The sequence below is a fragment of the Pseudopipra pipra genome, chromosome 3 (genome assembly GCF_036250125.1).
Source record: "Pseudopipra pipra isolate bDixPip1 chromosome 3, bDixPip1.hap1, whole genome shotgun sequence".
NCBI lineage: Eukaryota > Metazoa > Chordata > Aves > Passeriformes > Pipridae > Pseudopipra > Pseudopipra pipra.
In genome coordinates, this window is record NC_087551.1 from 31,844,484 (window position 1) to 31,864,104 (window position 19,621).

Here is a 19,621-nt window from a genome sequence, read left to right on the forward strand (position 1 = left end):
AAGGTAAATGTAGTGTTGCCACTACAAGTCTGTGTGTGGCTGGTCAGGCCCTGAAGGCACTGGAGCCACGAGCACACACATGCCTTACAACCATATTCCAGGAGCTCAGCTTAGAAAGTGGAGCAGGGATAGTAGCCTCACGGCAAGGGCAGAAATGCAGCCTTCAAGGAGGTGAGGCTCTGCAGCACATGAACCTTTACAAAACACCCCTTGACAACCTCAGTTATCCATCCTACCCCTGCCTATACATACCTAGAATTCAGGTTAGCAATTGTTGTCCTCCCAAAGCTGTAGGCGTTGTTTTCTAGGGAAAAAGAGCCAGACACAAGCACGTTCAGTTATACGGAATGGCACAGAACACCACTGGGGTGAGCTATGGCAGGAATCTCACCTGCAGAACACTTCAAAACCAAAGCTGCCTGGGGATGACCCTGTGGCCGCTCTACACTCAAAGTGAGGCAGCAGTCACGGTTTGTCTGTGTTAGTCCTATCCTGCCCTCCACTGCTACCCAGCGGTCTGGAACGTGGTGTTGAAAGCAGCTCCCCCAGCCAAGCCAAAGGCTCTTTGCTCTCACCTAGCAGGTCCCCTGAGAAGTTGACAGGTAACACAATGCCCACAGAGAGCACACCCACGACCACCAGCAGCCCGATGATGTGCCTCTGGAAGGACAGGTAGTGCACTGCATCAACCCCGCATTTGTCCCGGATCTCGTCATCCCTGCCAGGGAGAGAAAGGCTGTCAAGCAATTTTCTACATTCCCTCAAGTGCTGGGGAAAAGGACTGCTCCCCTCCTGATTTAAGCCCACACAGCACCCGTGGTTCTGCCTTGCAGAGCTGTAACTAGGTTCCAGGGTAGGGAACCCAGCACTCAGTCTTGAACCAGCCTGGGCAGAAACCTGCCTGTGCAATGCCTACTCAGGCCCATACCCCATGGTCCTTCCCTCTGTTCCCCAGGACAGGTAGCTGGACACACACAAACCCCACCTTATCCTCTGGGGTGGGCCTTGTCTTCTCTGCTAAGATACAGGATGGCTGATGCTATCCCACAGCACTCTGAAGCCAGGAAGTGCTTAGGAGACTACTTCTGAGCATTATTATGCTGAGGGCACCTCCCTGCATTCTCCTGTCCCCTCCTCATAGCCATTCCCCAGAGGAGTGCCCCTAGCAGGAGTCCCAGGGAGAGGAGAATCTCTGCAGAGCAGTGAACAGTGTTTCTGAGATGGGACTGAGGTGGAGAAGCCCTTGGCAGGGTGCTCTTCTGTCATTCACTGTGTGACCTTATTTTGCCTTTAAGACTCCTCATCTAGTCCCATCTTTAATTGTCCTCTTCAGAGAGGGGGCTGCAGGAAGGGCAGTGACTTCACTCAGCTGTACTGCACTGGGTGACCCAACAATCCCACAATGCCCCTCCTTCCCCACGTGGGTCCCTCAGGAAGGTCCTAGGGCACTTACTTTATCCTGAAGATGGCTGTTAGCCAGGAGCAGAAACCCTGTGCAAAAAGAAGACAGGACAGTCTCACATCACTCTGTGTTCCCTTATCCCAGGTCCCTCCTTCAAAGGCTCTGGTGACTAGGCTGGTGTCCTTGCACCTTCACTGACTTGGCTCAAGGGGACAGACCATGAGCACACAGATGTGCAGAGCCACAGACGGGTCAAGGTGAAGGAGGTGACAGTGCTACTCCATGGAGCACAGTACAGGTTGGACTATGCCATGTGGCTGGCCCCTACCAACTGGCAGTTCAATCTCCCAGGCAACCCATATGCTCCTGGCTAATATGGGAGCTCTTCACTGCCTGGGGACACCCAGAAAATCTACCATACAGGTACTTTAGCCATCATCCTGGACAAGAGAAGCTCTGCAGGGACTGGTAAGGCAGGCTGGGCCAAGGCAGTGCTCCTCAAAGGACACCAGGGGAGCTTTACCTCCCATCCATCACACCCCTGTTATCCTACTGAACTGTGCCTCCCCTTTAGCAAGGAAAGCTGCAGTAGAGGTAGACTGCAGTGTGAGGAGAAGCTGGCAAGTAAGTATTGTTTGTAATGCTGAGATTATAGGCTGGACAGGTGCCTGTTAAGTCACAGGGATGTACAGCCTATTTGTTTAAGCAAACATCTAGAAGCTGCATAGTTATGTAGCCTTGAGCTGCACACCATACTCACACACTACAAGGTGTGGGACTTAAGGCCCAGGAACGGGCAAAAAGTGTTTCTTCTGAAGAGCCCTTTGTTCAGCCAAGCTGTGGGCTCCTGGCCACTCAAAGGTAAAGCATCTGACTCTTGCTGCTACTCACGTTGTCCCTCTGGTCGAATTCCACAGAGCTGGAGACGGAGGTGAGGCGCTCATAGCGGTCATGGTTGTCAGAATGCAGGGCGGAGGCTACGCTAAAATGACAAGTGGGAGGCGAGGGAGAAAGTTAGAAGATGTGAGGAGGCAGCCTGGCCAGGAACCAAGAGCACCCAGGAGACGAGAGGTTAATTCAGATCAGTTTGCACCAGGTGAGATGAAGAGAGACAAGATCAGAGAGCAGAGGTATCGGTAAACAGAGACCCCTCCTCAGATGGCATGAGGAGACTGACAAACCCCATGGGCTTGGCCATGGATCTATTTTTTCAGCACCTTCTGAGAGGCACCCATGTTATGTGGCAGCCCCTGCAAGGAGAAGCTGGCAGAGGGTGCCACAGAGGAGAGATGAGGTCTGTTTAGCACAGGGTTTAGACAAAGGAGAGGAAGGGAGAACCAGAGGGTGCCGCAGCCCTCTGGCTCTGGCATGGCCAGAGAGGCACTGGCAGTGGCTCCTGTCCTGGAGGGCCTCACTTGCCTTCAGGAAGTGGAAGGGTAGGAGTCTGGTGGGCTGCATCCTGCTACATCAGTCCTCCTCACCCTTAGTGCTTCAGTGCAGGAGGAAGAATGCAGCTGCCTGGAGCCAGGCTCAGCACAACCTGCTCCACAGCTTCAGCTGAGCCTCCTGCCTGGAAATCCTTTGAGTAGGAGCAGGGCAGACAGCTAGAAGTGAATGCCCACATGCTAAAGGACAGAAAGGCAAAAGGGGTGAATATCCCAGACTACTTTACTGTGGGCAGAGGCAGAGACCTAGATGAAGAACCTGCAGCAGAAGCATCCAAGACTGACAATAGCCCCCTCTACAAATGGAGGCAGAGGGAAGCTGGCAAAGGAGGCAAGAAAATGGTCCAGAGACCTAAATTAAATAGCACTCGCAAAATGACAACAGCAGGCTGGGACCTCAGAGGTGCCAGAAGAGATATGGCTGACCTGAAGGCTAGAAACAAAGCAAAAAAATCAAATGAAAACATGGTCTCCCTGTAATCAGTACAGGCTCAAGGAGGATCAGATGGACAAGAACACCAAGAAGCAGCTGCTGAGAGACAAGTGCTAGATATGAGGTAGATGATACTAAGGGAAGGAGAACAAGCAGAGACCCTTGTGAATCTGCTGAAGGAAAGAGGATGGGACACGTGGCCTCCCTCAGAGCAGAGCAGCACCTGCTGAGTCCCTAGCTGGAAGTAACAGAGAGAGGGGAAAGGAGATTAGCTGAAGGTCAGGGGATTACAGCAGTGCAGACTAGACAGCGGTGTGCAACCTTGCAACTGCAGAGCCCAACACCCTGCTCTGCTGGAGGGACAGAGTGAGCTTCAACCCAGCTCTCAGACCTTCAGCCCTTTAAAATCAAAGGCCTTGCAGCTGGGCACATGGAGTGAGGGTGAATTGCTGCTGGGCACAGCCCTGAGGAGAGCCCAGCAAGATGACACTGTGGATGACTCTGTGTGCTTTTGGCTTCTCAGTACTGAAAAGGCAAAGGGCAGAGCAGAAGCCGCACTGGAGGGAACAACTGAGAGGAGTGCAATGTTATGAAATGACCAGGATAACTCAGCTCCATGCAGGGGGATGCTGAGACAATAATCACGATGACCTGCAGTGCTGAGGAGACAGAGGATGCCAAACCTTCCCAAGGATGGAACGCTGAAGAGGGAGCTCCTGCATCTGAATGAAGACTTTTTAACACGAGTGGGTGGAAACAAGACTGCCCTAAATCACAAGATTAAGGTGGGACCCTGCACGACGTCCTGAGTTTGGTGCAGACACTGCCCAGGGAAGGAGAAGTACAGGGTCTGAGGCATGAACAGCCTCAGGCCAAGGGAATCACAGGCTCTGAGAGGGGAGGCCAGGCATGGCATGGAAAGGGCTTGCTGCAGTGTGAGGCTGAAGGTGGCTGCATGGGTGGCAAGCCCCTCAGGGCTGTGATTACTTCCCTCACACACAGAGGTGCGGGTAGTTTGCTACAACCTCCCAGTGCAGACTGAGTCACCACTTAAGACTGTTGATGGCTACTGCAAGCTCTGGCAAGTGGCAGGACAAGGGTACTTGCTGGTTCTCATGAAAAGGGAACATCAGAGGAGGATGCCCTTCCCCACAAAGAGCGATGTACATTCAAGGTCTGGGAGCATCAGGTGACATATGTGCGTTCCTAACCACCTGTCACTGCACCCCAGTGGAGAACAGCTGGGATGGGAAGGTGCCATCAGCCTTGGAGGAGCACAGCCAGAACGAGCCTTCCTCACTGAGCTCCACAGGTTTTTGAAAGCTTCTGGCTACCAACGCTATCCCAACTCAAGCAATAGGTTTGGGGGTGGTATGTATGGTGTATGTGTGTCAGCAGATTGTTCCAGCAAGCTCAGATGAAGAAGAGGAGCAGGAAGAAGCAGTCCCCTGGAAAGAGACAAGCACTCACGATGACAACTGAAGTGGGCCCCCGAAAAGCCTCAATGCATGATGGCTCTGCCATCTCCCCTCACAATTTGTTAGCAGTAAAAAGTTGCCAGACACACCTGATGCAGGGCCAACCACTAAGTTAAGCACTCAAGCATGAGCGAGATGTCCCCTCTGTGCCATGTACCACAGCTACCATCAGTTCCACTTTCACAATTTCAATTGCTCTGCTACCGAGTGCAAGGAGCACCTACAAAAATAAGAGCATTCTTGTATCCTCTTAAGGCAGTAGCAGGCCCCTGCTTTGCAAGTGGTGAGGCTTTGTAAGTGAAAAGTGAGGCTGCAGCTTGCTGCCTTGGCCTCAGACACAAATCAGTGTGGCTGGAGCAACCACTGCAGGCTCTGCACTGCCAGCTGGTCACCTCCTCTGCAGCATGTACCATCCAGCCAGTAAGCAAGGCATGGATGATGCTCTTTTCTCAGGCATAAAAGCAGCAAGAAAGAGATAAAAGCAGGGAGGGACAGTCCATGGCAGGGCTTGATGGGCAATGACGGGCCAAGGTGCTGAAGGATGCTCTCAGGAAGTTTATTCTGCAGGGGAAGAGAGAAAATCAAAGGTGCTGCCTTGCTGGGCACAGGGGTAGGTGGCAAGGGACAAGGGCCAACAATTGCCCTGGTCCCAGGAGCCTCATGGGTTAAAAAGACAGAGAAGTCTTGCCAGATCCTCTCTGTGTACACAGCTACCCTTGCAGCTGGCATGGGAACAGCCCTTGTGGCACCCTGGCACAAGAGGGACCAGGCAAAGGAGCCTCCCCTGCACCTGGGTGACCTGAGCATGCTGTGGGCTCAGGCAATCAGGTTTGTTTTCTTCCATCATAAGGCAGGATAGCTGGACACAGGCAGATAGAGCAGGGTGTACGATATGGCACCCTCTGCCCAGGCCAGGACTAGGAGCTCGTTGGTACTGCTGCCCTCAGGGAGCATTTAAGGGCTACTAGGGGAAAACCAGGGTGCATTCAGCTGTGGCAGTGGATGACACAAAGGGGAGGGAAAGAGAAAAGCACAAATCCACCAAGAGGCACAAATCCATGCCCAAACTCCCAGCCATTTAGATTAGTTCAGAAGCAAGACAGAAAACTGCAAGAGAAAAGGAGAGAGAGAGGTTGTGAGCAAGAAAGAGAGAAGAAATGAGACCCTGAAAAAACAACATACTATTCCCGCTCCTCTCTTTCCGTCTCCCAGCGTCGGCGCCTGGGGGCACAGAAACAGAAAGGGAGAGGTTACAACCATGGGAGTAGGTGCTGGGTTTCCTTTGGGAGCTATGCACCCAACACGGCTCCATATCATCCTGAAGAAGAGAAACCTGCCAGTGGTCAGGCTGGAGAAGATCCTCCTTCCAGAGCCCAGCAATGCCTCCGGATCCAGAGCCCCCACTGGCCCAGGGGCAGAATGGTTTGCTGCCAGCTAAGGGGAAGTTGGCTTCACTGGGAAGGTGGCCTGGCTCCACACCATGGACATCGCAGGGAGCTCCTGAGGGGCGTAGGAGAGACTGTCTGGACTGCCTGGCTGCTGTCTGAGTTCCCCATCCATGTCTCCTTCCCATCCAGGCAACCAACACACTTGCATCCCACTCTCCCAAAATTCTCATCCTACCCCACGGATGGGCCAAGCCGCAGGGGCTTCTCCCTGGGATCCCGGTCCTGTTGATCCACAGTCCTTACCATGGTCATGCCGTCCCTCCCCCTGTGCTTATTGGCTCTCCCTCTCCAAACAGCTGGCACCCCTCTGCCTTTCTGCCTACAGCCACTGCTCCCATTCCCTTACACCCAAGGTGCTCAAGCATTGCCTCCAAGAAAGTCCAGCCCTCTCTCCTCACTGGAGGCCAGAGCTGTGCAGTCCCTGTAGCTACCAGTCAGCACCTGGGTCCAGATTGTTTAACCCTGAGAAGCTGCTGCCCTCTGCCCATGTGAGGTCTTATATGGCTATCCCTTTCTCCTCGTTTTCCCTGCATTGCCTCTGCAAGGCTGATTTCCCCAACCAGGCCAGGAGAGGAAGGACAGAGGAGCCACAAGGACACAGCTACAGCTGCTTATCTAACCCTATTGAGGACCACTTATCTAAACCAGGAGAGTTCCTGGTTCAATGGCGGAAGAAAATTACTCTTTCCACTGCTGTGCAGGGAGTGCTGAAGAGCAGCTTACTTGACCTTGTATTGTCAAAGGAACCAAAGTGGCTAGAGCTCAGCCCCATCCGAGCCTTTGGGCAAAATGAGTTCATGGAGCTGATTAAGATGAAGGAAAACCTACCAGAGCCAGCCTTCAGAAGCCACACTTTGTCTCCAGCATGTCACAAAGCACCACAGACACAGCAAATCTCTCCCCTGGAGAAAGCTGGACTACATGCACAACCCCTCTAGCTCAATCAAGGAAAGTTCCTTATTTCTGCACTGGAACAAAATAATCACTGTCCTTCCTGCTGCTGACAGCAAAGACTAGAACTGCATCTCACTCTGCTGTGGAGCTGCCATCCACAATGTGCCCTGGCTTTTCCTGACAGATACTGGAGCCCACAAATGCACCAGGCAGGAAGGATCCACATCCAAACCCGTTCCTCAGCACTCGGGATGCGAGCTAAACTCATGTCAGCACAGCAATACTGCACTTGGAAATGCAGCATACCACTTTCAAGTGCTCTTAACAAGAACTGCCCGCAGCAGAGTCACAAAGACACCTTCAGAGGCTTAACAAAGCCTTCACTGTGGCAGCCTTCACCCTTCCTGTGACTTTGTGTTCCTCTATCCTCCTTCCATCTGCTCTTCTTCTGTAAGGGGCCCTGCACACTTCTGTTACTGTAGGGACATAGGTGATATGGAGCCAGTGGGGACCACTCCATGTGTTGGGAGAAGGATGCTGTAAGAAAAAAAGCCAGTAAGCAGGGAATTTTTTCCTGTTCCAGTAGCTCAGGGGATGCAACCGGCACGTTTGCCTTTCCTCCTCAGCTGCACAGGCACACACAACGGGATTTCTCTCTTCTGCCTTGTAGAAAAGAAGGGTACCACTCATACCTTATTTCCCTGCCCCTTTCCCATGCATACCTGTCAGCATCTGTCACCAGGGCCAGGCGTCCGTAGTCCCAAGCAACTTTACGCAAAATTGAAAAGACAAACAACAGTACCTGGAAGAGACCAAAAGAGAAGCTGTGAGAAAAGGCATTGTCCAACTCTGTCCTTGTCCTCTGCATGCAGAGCCATGGGAACAGGGAGGGGACGGAGTCCTCAGCTAATAGCACACTGAGACTGCAGGACAGCACAAGTTCCCCAGGACTGTTAAATCAGACTGTCTGGATGGTTGTAGGAGGCAAAGGTACAGGATGCAACACACAGTAACTAAGGTAGCCTCACAGGATCAAAAGGCCCCGAGGTCTCTAGGAGTTGAAATTATGGCTATAGCATCTTTGGTCCCACAGTTTCTAAGGAGGAACAAGCAAAGCCATTGGGTGGGTAAAGTTGCAGGAATTTGGCACCATAAGTGGGAGTTCTGGGATGCGGGACTGGCCCACTTCCTTAGGGCTGCAACACCCTTCCATGAGGCTCAGTGTGGTTGCACTGGAGTTATGTCAATAGTGGCTAAGCCCGCAGTGGCTAGGGTACACGATCAGGGCCAGAAAGTTATCCAGCAGCAAAGTCAGAGATGGTATTTGGGGCCCTCAATTCTAACCATCTGACCACAGTCATCCATTCTTGGTTAATTAAGGGAGAAGCTGCTGAAGAAACAGCAGGCAGACTTACAAGAAAGCACATAAAGTCAAGGGCTAGGACGGTGGGCACCCCGCCGAAGGGCAGTCCCTGCAGGACAGTGCTGCGGATGCGCGCACTGTAGCAATAGTCCTTGGTGCTGTTGTTGTTGTTGCATGTGGAGGCTTTGCAGGTGGCCCCTGTTGAGCCCAGGGTGGCAATGACGTAGGGAAGCATCTCTACAGCTTCATCGTCTTCCCTGAGAAAAGGAGAGAAACAGTTGGTTAGACGCACCATCCAGTGCCAGCTGGATGACAATGTAGCCCTGCTGGAATTAGGGGCCAACCTTGCCCACTAGCTCAGGCTTCTCTGCGCTACAGGATTTTCCTGGGACCAGTGTCCAGGGACAAGGTCATCTGGAGAAGCCTGCTGAGTCTGGGAGCATGAGAAGAACCCAAGTTCTTCAGCAGCTGTGGTCCCACCATGCACAGTCACAGAGCTCCCTTCCTTGTTTGCCCACTCTCATGCCATATAGGTGCACCTCTTTCCCCAAAGACTACTCTTCTTCCTGAGAACACAGTGTCTCATCTCCCGCTCCTCAGCAGGGAGAATATTTAGGTGCAGGAAAGAACGAAAGGGTGGGGTGGTGGGAGCATGAAGTCAGGTCTGAATGATGGAAACAAACTGCTATGGGACAGCTGCAGCATGATGATCCCACAATTTCGTTTGCCTGTCTGCATAAAGCCATTAGCTTTATTAGGCTGAATCATTCACTCTCCACTTACTGAGGGCCTCAGCCTCAAGCTCCCAGGGTACCCCTCAGGGGTTGGTCACACCCCCTGCTTGGTTTCTTTCCATCCTCTGATTTGGATGCATTTAGATGGAACCACACAGGGCAGAGAGGAGGCTTAGGCTCCACTATTTAGCTGGTCAAATATTTTATTTATTTCAGTGCCCTCCCCAAACTGTTACAAGGACATGGGGAGATCCTCCTCCTGTACAGAGCAATTCCATGGGAAACACAGAGAAGACCATGCTAGGGATGGATAAATGCAAATTGAACATCACTGAGATGGTCTCATAAAAGGACACTAACCAGAAACACAACCACTCTGTGGAACAGGGGAAAGAAAATCCCATCAGCTGCAAAAGGAACAGTGATAACAGGAAGATCTACTCAGGCTGCTGATCCCTAAGCCATTCCTCTTATCTAGCATGCACAAACCACCCCAAATCCTTCACTACTACTATGAACAGTGCAGAAAGGCTGGATAGCACAGTATCATTTCTGGGCAATGTTCAGGGGTTTCTTGCCCAGAAATGTCATCCTGGTGGGCTAGGTAAAAGAGCCATCACTTGCCCAAAGGATAAGAAAGCTACCACCATCACTGCCCTGTGCCGGTTTCAGCCTCTCATCCCACCAGCCCTGCCCTTCAAGCTCTGCATTGGATGGTGACATTAGCAGAGAGGGTGCAGCTCCAGCTCACGGGTATATCCTGGCAATCTCCTGCCTGGCTGCAGAGATTTATCAGCATCACAGCACAATGCTAGCTGGATAATGACCACAAAACTATTTGCTGCGGTGACCTAGAGAGCTTGGCTTCAAAGTGATCCCTCCCAGCTCAGCTGGTATGGATGCACAGCTACAAACCAGCTGAAGCACTGATGACAAAGGGCAGACTGAGGAGCAAAAGCCCATCTCTGGGTACAGGCATTGAGAGGGGGGCGGCCAAACTGGAAAAACCACAAAGCAGTCTGTTAAGAGATAATTCACAGGTACAGAGCTGGAGCAGGGCTGCCAAGAGCAAAACAAGGGCGTAGAAAAGCAGGAGAAAAAACCCAAGCCATGATATCACAGTTGGGAACAAACTGGGAAGCCAGGGAGGATAATTTACCTTGTCTGAATTAACTTGGAAGCTCCAGGGGAGGGATGGGAAAAAATGGTGGGATAAGACTCAAAGGAAAGTCACTCATTTTGGAGCATGAATGGTTACACTCCTCTGTAAGTATAGCCTAGATGGACTTACTGAAAAGAGAAATACCTCTCAATCCTCTTTTGGGGAATCTTGTAAACTTCTAGGCTGGAAATAGTATTTTGCAGTAATGAGTTCCAGACATTGAATAAAAGACTGTAGTCCCACTACAACACCACAGCCTTCAGTTCTCCTTGCATAGTGAGAAAGGCAAAGAAGAAAAGTATTTGCTTTTTCTAGACCTACTCACTCTAAGTGCCTTCTCCTTCCCAGGACACAAGATGTCTTCTAGCTCTAACCACTCTCACCACATATCCTCAATATACCCTCTCTTCTGACCCTACAGAAAGGTGACCAGAACTGCATATAACATCCTGGGTACAGAAACGACCTTGACTGCCTGAACAGCAGATCCTGATGCTCTCAGCATCTCTCCTTATGCGCTACTCCTCGTGTGGCTGAGCATGATTTACTTCTCTGATGGCATCTTTGCATACTGAGGAAAAGCATCTTTGTAACCAGCCTGCAATCCTGCTGCCCTGAGTAGCCACAGTAAATTAGAAGCCAGCCATGTTCCAGAGCAAATCATTCCTTCCAATACAGCTGGTTGCATACTTGTCATCTTCTCACACCACTTTGCTTCACATGGTGTCACTCTGGAGTCGCTTCATTTTGACAAATCTGAATGACTCCAGGGTATCAGCAGATTTTTGGGTACCTTGCTGCAGATTACCTCTTCTGAATCATTAATAGTGAAGGGCCTCATCCCTCTGCTCTTGTCATACTGAAATTGCTCATTCATTCCTTGGCTTTGTTTCTTGGGACCTCAGCCAGTTTTTGATCCAGAACTCTACATCTCCTCCAGTGGACAGTTTTCTTAACAGTCTTTTGTGAGAAATTTCAGAGGTTTTCTGAACATCCAAGCAAGTTACACAAGTTTGCTGAATACTACCTATTATTTTACCACAGTATGAAAGACTTGCAACAGATCAGGGAACTATGATTTTCTTCTGCAGACACTCAACTATTTACCTCATTTCTGCATGTTTTATAGCCCCGTTTTCTGGTTGTCCTTCTTAAAAGAAACCAGGCTCATATGCTCACATTGCCCACAACCCTATCATAAACATTATTTATACAAACCATTACACGTTGAAGATAAATTTCGCAAGCCTATGGGTAATTTAAGCCACATTTCACAGAGGCAGGGCCCAGAGACATATTTTTCCCTGAAGCCTGGAGGATGGACTGGAGGTAAACCTTCCTAGCCTCTCCAGTAACCCAGCCAGAACACCCAGAAATGGGAAAGATGTGGCATATGCCCTTCCATCAGCCCAGTCAGGTGGCACAGCAGCAGTCAAGCACCATCCTTAGGTATGCAACCTCCCACCTAGCTGGTAAGCACAAGGGGCTCCCCACGGAGACTGGAAAAGCTCCCAGGAAATGTTCAGAACACTTCTGCTCTTCCAGCTCCGTCAGCTGCAGTAACATCTGGCAACAGGCTAGAGGTGACCTGCCATCACATCACTTTAGGTCAGACCCCACCAGGGTTATTCTGTGACTGCAACACCAATTAGACAACCAAGAAAGATACTTTGGTAACAAACTCTGAAGTCTTGATCAACAGTGCCTACCTATCATCCTTCACCAAAGGCCTTTCCCAAGAGCCTTTCAGCTGAGCAGGAGACTGGCTGCTTTTCCCAGGCACAGTGCAACCCATGGGCCTGGCAATACCTCTGTCCTTGCATCGGTTTGCACTTTGGTCTCAGATACTCACTCCAGGAGACGCTCTGCCTCCACCCTCAACCAGGCAGGGCACGCTGCAATGTGTCCTGTGCTGCAAGGTGCAGGGCTGGTCCTGGAGGCAGCTGATGTTGGGTGCAGTGTTTTGGGCAAAGCACAGGCAGGGAGGAAGGGCGGCACTTGCAGCAAGCACAGTCTTGTGGTGCAGCAGCATACTTCCCAGTTACAAAAGGAAATCTCTCTGCAGCGCAGAGGAGATGGGGATTTCTCAAGCAACAGCTACTCCCCTCCCCAAATACACATCTGATTCCCTGCCTCCACCAAAGGCAGGTTTTGCAAAGCTTTCTGTTCAGATCCCACTGCCTGCTTCTAGGGAAGGTCCCTGCATGTTTTCTTACACTTTATGCTGCCACCACAGGTAAGGAAGCCCCTGTGACAACACAAACATTGCTGCACTGAGACATGGTTAAAGGTGCCTTTCCTGGTCCCTCCTTCCCCTCAAAGGCTGTAGAGGTCAGGGCAAGCTTGGATCAGCTTGGGCTGAGATGCTAACATCAGCATGAGCTCCTAAGCATTCAGAGCCACGGCACAGGGAGCTGGTGGGAAGCTGCTCTGAGGCTGCTGCAGTGGGAACCAGCTCAAGGTGTCCAAGCCCTTTCCTGACCATAAGTGCAGCTTCTCACCACAGCAGATATTGGAGCCGAAGAGGCAGCAATAGCAGGACATCAAACTAAGTCCCATGTGAGCCTAAGTCTTCCCTTCCTGCACTCTGAACATTTAATGCTGACTTCCTCAAAACAGCATGAACAGCAAAGACAAATTTGCCAAAAGGCATTTGCAGCTCTTATTCAGCAATATTGGACTCCATCCCCTTCTCGTCCCTAGAGAAGCCTGCTCCCTGCCCTGCACCATAGCCCCTACATCCCCAACAGGACCAGCATGTCCTCACTGTCCCATGTTTTTACCCACACTTGTCAGGAGCAGAGGCATCCTGCTTCCTAGGTGAAGTACCTAGAGCACATCCCACCAGGTGCTGCAGCTCCAGCTCCTGCCTGCTAAGCCCTGTGCAAACAAAGCCCTGGGAACCACTGCTCTCGAGGGCTTGGTGGCCTCAGCAGGGCAGGGCAGGGCCTCTGCTCCTCGCCTTTGTCCTTGGCTTGCAGGTCAGCACAAATCACTGGGTTTTCCTCTTGGATGAGCACCCATCCAAGCAGCCAAGCAAGCCTCCACACTCCCATCCATCCATTGCAAAGAGAAAGAGGGAAGAAGGCAGAGTGAGGCTGGGAAGACCAGGATTACATGCCTTGGTCCTTTACTGCTGTGACTCAGCCTGCAGAGTGGGTATCAGGATGCTTACGGAGTCATCCCGCAGTCTGGGCAGAAGGTGACATGCAGCAGAGGTCTGAGGGGCTCTTGCAGGGCAGGAGACCAGCCTGTTGAGGAGGCTGCCTCTCTTAACTCTGCTGTGTCACAGTGTAGCCGGGGCACACATAAAAACAGCACTGCAGGCCCCCCTGAATGGAGCATTTCCAACTCTCCTCACCAGCTCACCCTGGAGTCTCTGCCTCTCGCACTCAGCACTCCAGTCCTCTGCCAAATCCCTGGCACCAGGGGGAAAGAAGAAAAAGAAAGCACATCTCTTGATGCAGAAGCTGGGCAGCCAGCTCACTGGCAGACAGATGCACTGACATGGGCAGGTGTCTATCTGTGTTCTTCCAGCCACACGACTGATGTCAGCCAGACGTGAGGAGGTGACCCGAGAGACACTTGCAGGAAAATATAAATCAATAAAGCATATGCCTGAGCTTGCAGCCGGAATGATGTAAGCACAAAAGCTACGTTCCTGTGTTTTCTCACCAGTAAATGTTAATAACTCCATCTGTAATTAGAAAAGCGAGATTGTGCTCTGGTAGAGACCCATTTCTTTATCAGAATGTGACAGTCTCACAGCAGGCTGGAGGTGCAGAGAGGGGCAACCAGACACCAGCAGGTCTGAGGTTACAGTACCAGAGATTTCCAGATTTAAAAAAAGCAACTCAAAACTTGCTAAATCTCTGGGGCATGGCATTCAGGGACGTAAGGTGTGTTTTGGTTCTCAGTCCCAGAGGGTGCTGCAGGCATGGCCAGTACCTTGCAGACCTGCTCCTCTAGGCTCCTCTTGGTCTCCCAAGCACCATAGGTAACCCTTACTGTGACCCAGGGGACCTGAGCCCAGAGGATGTGGCACCCTGAGCCCCTATCCGCCAGGGCAGCACAGACCTGTCTGCACTGGGCACTTGGGGACCCTCATGTAGCAGCTGACACCCAAGGTTGATGGAGCCTTTTCAACCCCCAAAAAGCCACCTCAGTTACCTGCCCCTCGATGGCACAGTCCAGCAGAACTCTGTACAAACTGCTTGCAGCCACAAACAGACCATAGGAAGACTGACTCTTCACAAGCAAGCAGGGAATGGCCTCTGGAGAGATGGGGAGAAGGAGGCTTGCAAAGTAGCTGAAAGCCTTTCTAAGAGTACAGCAGTTAAAAAAAGAGGGAAATAGCACTCTTGCTGCAGACACAGCAGTGGGAAAACTGCTCTATGCCATGCTTCAGACCTGGCATGGGGCTTCCAAGCAGCTGAGGGCTGGAGAAGTGCTGATGTGATGGGTGCAGCAAGGAGGAACACCATCTGCAGGCCAAGGGAAGAAGCAAATATGCTACCGGTGCATTTCCAACAAGCCTGGGCAAAGCACTGACAAGCATGCAATAAGGATCAGTCCTGTGTGACCAGGAAGGAAGAGGGCCTGCCAAAGTCCTATGTCTCTCTGCCTCCTTTCCATCTCCTCCAGTCAACATGCAAAGCTCCCTGCATACTTTACTGTCTGTATGAGCTAGCCAACCAGACACTAGGCCTCCAAAGCTTTGATCTGGCAGGCTTGGCTTCTTCAAAGCAAAAATTAAGTGCACCCTTGCCCTGAGTACAAAGTCCTTCCATCTGGCTTTGCACCAGGCCTCAAATATCTACAAGCAAAGAGCATTACACCTTTCTTTTGTGCATATCAGCTCCCAGCCCTGGTGTTGGCAGGTACCGTCACTATCACGGCCAGCCGGCCCCGCGCTGCTCGGAGCACTGCCTCGCGGCAGTCCTGCACTGCTGGTCGTGTGCATCCCGCTGCTCAGGAACCCCTGGTCCTGCTCCCAGCACAACTGCAAGCACTGCAGACCACACAAGTGACTCTGCTGGGATGGTGCCCGGCAGGGATGCTAGTAGACTGTAACAGCAGGGAGCATTTGGATCCATGAGAAATCTGGGCTTTAGTTTCTCCTAAATTCAGAGACCTCCACAGAAAACTTCAAGAGTAAAACAGGACCGAAGCATGGCTTCCCTACCTGAAAGGAGGAAGAGAACTTCTCTTTACATTTCATCCTGAACCTGATAAGAGGGTGATCCTGGATGGACACATACTTTGGATACTCTTGCTTACTTCCTGGGGCTCAGTACAGAGATGTTCCTTTGTTTGAAGAACTCCCCTCCCTGGGAAAAACCAATCCACAAGCTGGGGAATCCAAGCATCAGGCAAATCTTCAAGTTTCAGGTGAAACCAAGCCATTTTATTTCCACAACTTCATCTTGACAGTCCTCCTTTGACCAGGCCATGTAACACTTCTTATCCCTTGGAAATTTATTTTCTCATTCATGCTTTTCATTAAGAAGAACTTTTGAACGTTAAGTTTTATAAAGGTCAGGGAATCATTGATTTCACAACTCTGTCCCTTTTAAAATCACTCAGGATAATCAATCACAAAGCCTTGCCTTTGCCTTTGAACATCAGCAAAACCCTTCATGCTGCCTTCACCCACTGGAAACTGTCTACCTTGCCAAGTGATACGGATTTAGCTCCAAATAGCTACTTTTTTTTATGCCTGTTTTTTACAGGAACTCCCTCCAATCTGCTGGTAGTGCTTTCAAGTCGTATGGTGCCCTGAACATAATGTACCATGCCAAGAAGGGCTGTACCATGGCATGAACACTGTGGCTCATGCTCTTCTCATCTCAGCTGGCTAATCTGTCCTCAGCCTAAGGGCAATTTGGTGTTTTGCTCCCACATTGCACACTGCTGCCCTCCTGCCTCAATTTTCAAATCCCTTTGGACTGGGTGCTCCTGGCAAGGGGTCTCTGCCCCTGTCTGGCCATCAGGGAAGGGCTGATGGTGTCCCCTTCCCCTCCAGGGAGGTTTGGTGGAACAGTGGCACCCACACAACACCATGCTGCAGCTCTGCTGCAGAGAAGGCAGGCCAACTGTCTCCACCAGGCTGCAAGGAACCAACACAGCCATGGCATTTCTGCACCATGAAGGAGAGGTTCCTGGTCCCATGTTGTCTGCCTACCACTAGGGAGTCTTGATGCCACATGGACATCCCCAGTGATGTCCCATAGGGACCTATCCATGTTTCCCATCCTAGTCCATGGTAAGGACTCATCTCTTCCTCTGCCATCAAGAGAAAAACCCAAACCTATCAAACAGTTCTCCACATCAATCAGCTCTCTGCCTGCATGGCAGAGTCACAGTCACTGTGATTTACATTGAATTTTGAGTGTTAGATTTCATGAGTCACCAAATCAAACACTTTAGTTCCAAATATATCTACCTGTCACTTTCCCTTCAAGCTCCTGGGCTGTAAATCTTTCAGAAAGAAACCAAGAGTGTCTGCCAGCTTGTACTTTATAAAGAAATACTGCTTACTGTTTGGCTTCCCTTGTTTCCTGTAGGCATATGCTGACAGTGATCCAGCAAATGCAATAAATAATTTGAGCGGTAAGACTGACATGCTGGACTTCATGTTGTATATTCTGCAGAGCAGTGGATACATGGCGATCAAGTCACATGGTTGGGAGTAAGCCCCAGAAAACAGGGCTTCCTCACTTATCACCCAACACCCCAGCAGCAGCAACTCCACCAACTCCCAATGGACTTTTAGCAAACTCAAGGATGGAGACTTCACCATCTCTCTACACCAGTGGTTTTCAGCTTCTAGTTTATGGATTCCAGTAGCACAAGGGCTGTTCCTCAGAGGTTGCCTTCTTACTTGTCTCCTGCATGTCTATTATTATCACTTACACTACCTGCACATGGTTTGCACTTTCCCTACAAAATATCTGTGGGCCTGCCCCAGGCTGGCTCTCTCATACTTCACTTTTTTAGGTGAGAGTGAGTATTTATACCGGATATTTACTGCACAAATATCACTTTGGCTTTCAAGCACTGTTAAGGAGAGCTGTTCAGGTGCATGACACCTGGTTTGGCTGAAACATGAACCAATCTCCCTGGTGATCTTATTTACTCTGAATTTTTTCACGCCTCCTCCATTTCTCAAGTGAACAAATGCCATCTTGTCCCTTTTGCACAGGCACATATTTTTAGCAGGAGCTCTGCACCTCTTATTCCTTTTCCTTTTGTTTATCAATAAGCTACCTCATCTTAAGGCTTCTTGTTTATCTCTGATCTTAATCCTATTGTGCATAGGGGAGTATTAACATACTTGTCTTCCCTCAGGCCTTATATCTGTCCCCTACCAGTCACAGACTGGGTATTCTCATCTGCACCCAGCTTTTCCTCTTGACTGAAACATATGTGTGTGTCTCTCATAAAACCAGGTTTTTAGCTAGTCTCTCAAGGTCACATTGACTGTTTTCTCCTCCTCACTTCTACATGACAGAAGTCTTTACCTCCTTGCAGCACAACATTCAAAACTAGAAGAATTTTGTTCACTTTGCAAAATTACAATCACTTACCTATGCAGTATGATCAGCACTTCCCACCAAGGAAATCGTTTGGTGATGCAAGTCACCAAGTAGTGACAAGGAGCATCTCTCAGAGTAGTCCAAGTCACCTCTCAGGGCTCCATAGCTGGTTCCCCCCCAGGAGTGGCAATGCATCAGCCCTGGAAGCATCCCTACTCCTCACTCTGCAGCATGCAAACTGCTTGAGCACTCTGCAGTTATTGGGAGTAAGCTTCTTTCTTGCCTAGTCCTTCTGCCCCAAGCACCGACAACACCACACAGGATTAGGGCATTACCTCTCTTGGATGCTACTTCAGAAAAGCTTCATCTCTTCTTTTAGCAAGTGCTCTGTATGGACATGCAAAAATTGAAACCCTGCATCAATTCAGGAACAGTGGCAAAAAGTGGGTGCATGTGCTTAAAAGTAGCATCTCTGGAGACGGTGTTTAGTGGCACACACAAAAACCCTCCTACACATCAGGTGAGGAAGCTTGGCACTAGCAAGGAAGGGCCCACCAGCCTGGCTCTCTCATCCAGCAGCAACATCCAGGATGCAAACCAGGAAGCCTAGAGGGAAACCCCTTCCCTTTTGGGCACTGAGGGACAAGCTGCCAGGGTGTTGCCAGGGTGCTACCAGGGTGCTGCGCCCTTCCTATAACAAATAAAGGCCGACTCTTTTCCAAGGTCCTTAAGCAGATTGCAGCCTCAAGTGTTTGCAATTTGCAGGCTGGAGATGTTCTCACCTTTTCTCACCATCCTTATAGCATTCCTAAGGTAGTGCTTGCATTGCAACACTGATCTACAAAGGACCCACAGCACAGCCAAGCACCAAAGGTCAAGGTAATCACAGCCCTGCAGCAAGCAGAATTGAGCTCCTTTTACAACATCATGCTGAGTTGTAAAGAGATTTGGCAGCCACAGCAGGAGGAGGAAAGTCTTCAATTGTTCCTCAAGAACAGCAGACATCAGCAAAGCATGCTCACAGCGAGAGGTCTGGATACAGCCAGCAAACCAGGACAGTTATGGGAGAACATCTAGGAATTTGCTTTCTGCATCTGCTGGGGAAATCACAACAGCAGTCAGAGCTCCAGCAACAACAGTACAGCCCAACCCATGGCACAGCACCAGGGCAGTACATACAAGGTTGGCATGGCACCCAGTACAACAAAGTGCAGCACGGCAACCTTGGCCACAAGCATGTCCAAACTAGGACACTGTGACACTGGAAAAACCTTGAGGCTCTACAGCACAGAGTTCCCCTAACGCACTTTGTTCCAGCACCTACTGAACGCCATTAAGAGACAGATGTTGCTGGAGACCAATGTTGAGCTCCTGCTGGGCCCTGAATAAATAACAAAGGTAACAGGAGAGTGAGATGGAGTTTAAACAGTCCTTGCCCTGAAGCCCCATGCTGCAGAGAGATCTGCTGGACTTCACTGGCACATCAAGGCCCAGAGATGTCCCAGTTCTTCTTCTGCAGGATATTTGCTCTGATGCTGCCAGAGAGATCTAACATAGAGACATCTGCCCAATAACTTTTACCTGCTGGGAAAAATGAGAGTTGAACATCTACCTCTGGGTTTTCAGGGCAGCTCTGCCTGCTTCTGACTGACGGGGCTGGGGTCCGCAGGCAGGAGGCACTGGCACACACCAGGCTGGGGATGCCAGGCTCTCAGCCAGCCACC

General features: G+C 50.6%; 1 protein-coding gene across 4 annotated transcripts in view; it reads right to left on the reverse strand.

Moving 5' to 3' along the window:
- TMEM63B (transmembrane protein 63B) overlaps positions 1 to 19,621 on the reverse strand; it is a 47,769-nt gene that overhangs the window by 10,422 nt on the left and 17,726 nt on the right. For 2 of the 4 annotated variants that reach the window (XM_064651044.1, XM_064651048.1), the window contains exons 2-8: positions 8,516 to 8,720; positions 7,823 to 7,902; positions 5,941 to 5,979; positions 2,294 to 2,384; positions 1,454 to 1,491; positions 576 to 718; positions 253 to 304 (exon numbers count right to left, since the gene is read on the reverse strand). In XM_064651044.1, coding sequence (XP_064507114.1) covers positions 253 to 304; positions 576 to 718; positions 1,454 to 1,491; positions 2,294 to 2,384; positions 5,941 to 5,979; positions 7,823 to 7,902; positions 8,516 to 8,698 — 626 coding nt within the window. In that variant the 5' untranslated portion in view covers positions 8,699 to 8,720. Of the gene's footprint in view, positions 1 to 252; positions 305 to 575; positions 719 to 1,453; positions 1,492 to 2,293; positions 2,385 to 5,940; positions 5,980 to 7,822; positions 7,903 to 8,515; positions 8,722 to 19,621 lie in introns of those variants that run through there. The other 2 variants (XM_064651046.1, XM_064651047.1) reach the window with 2 other exon arrangements.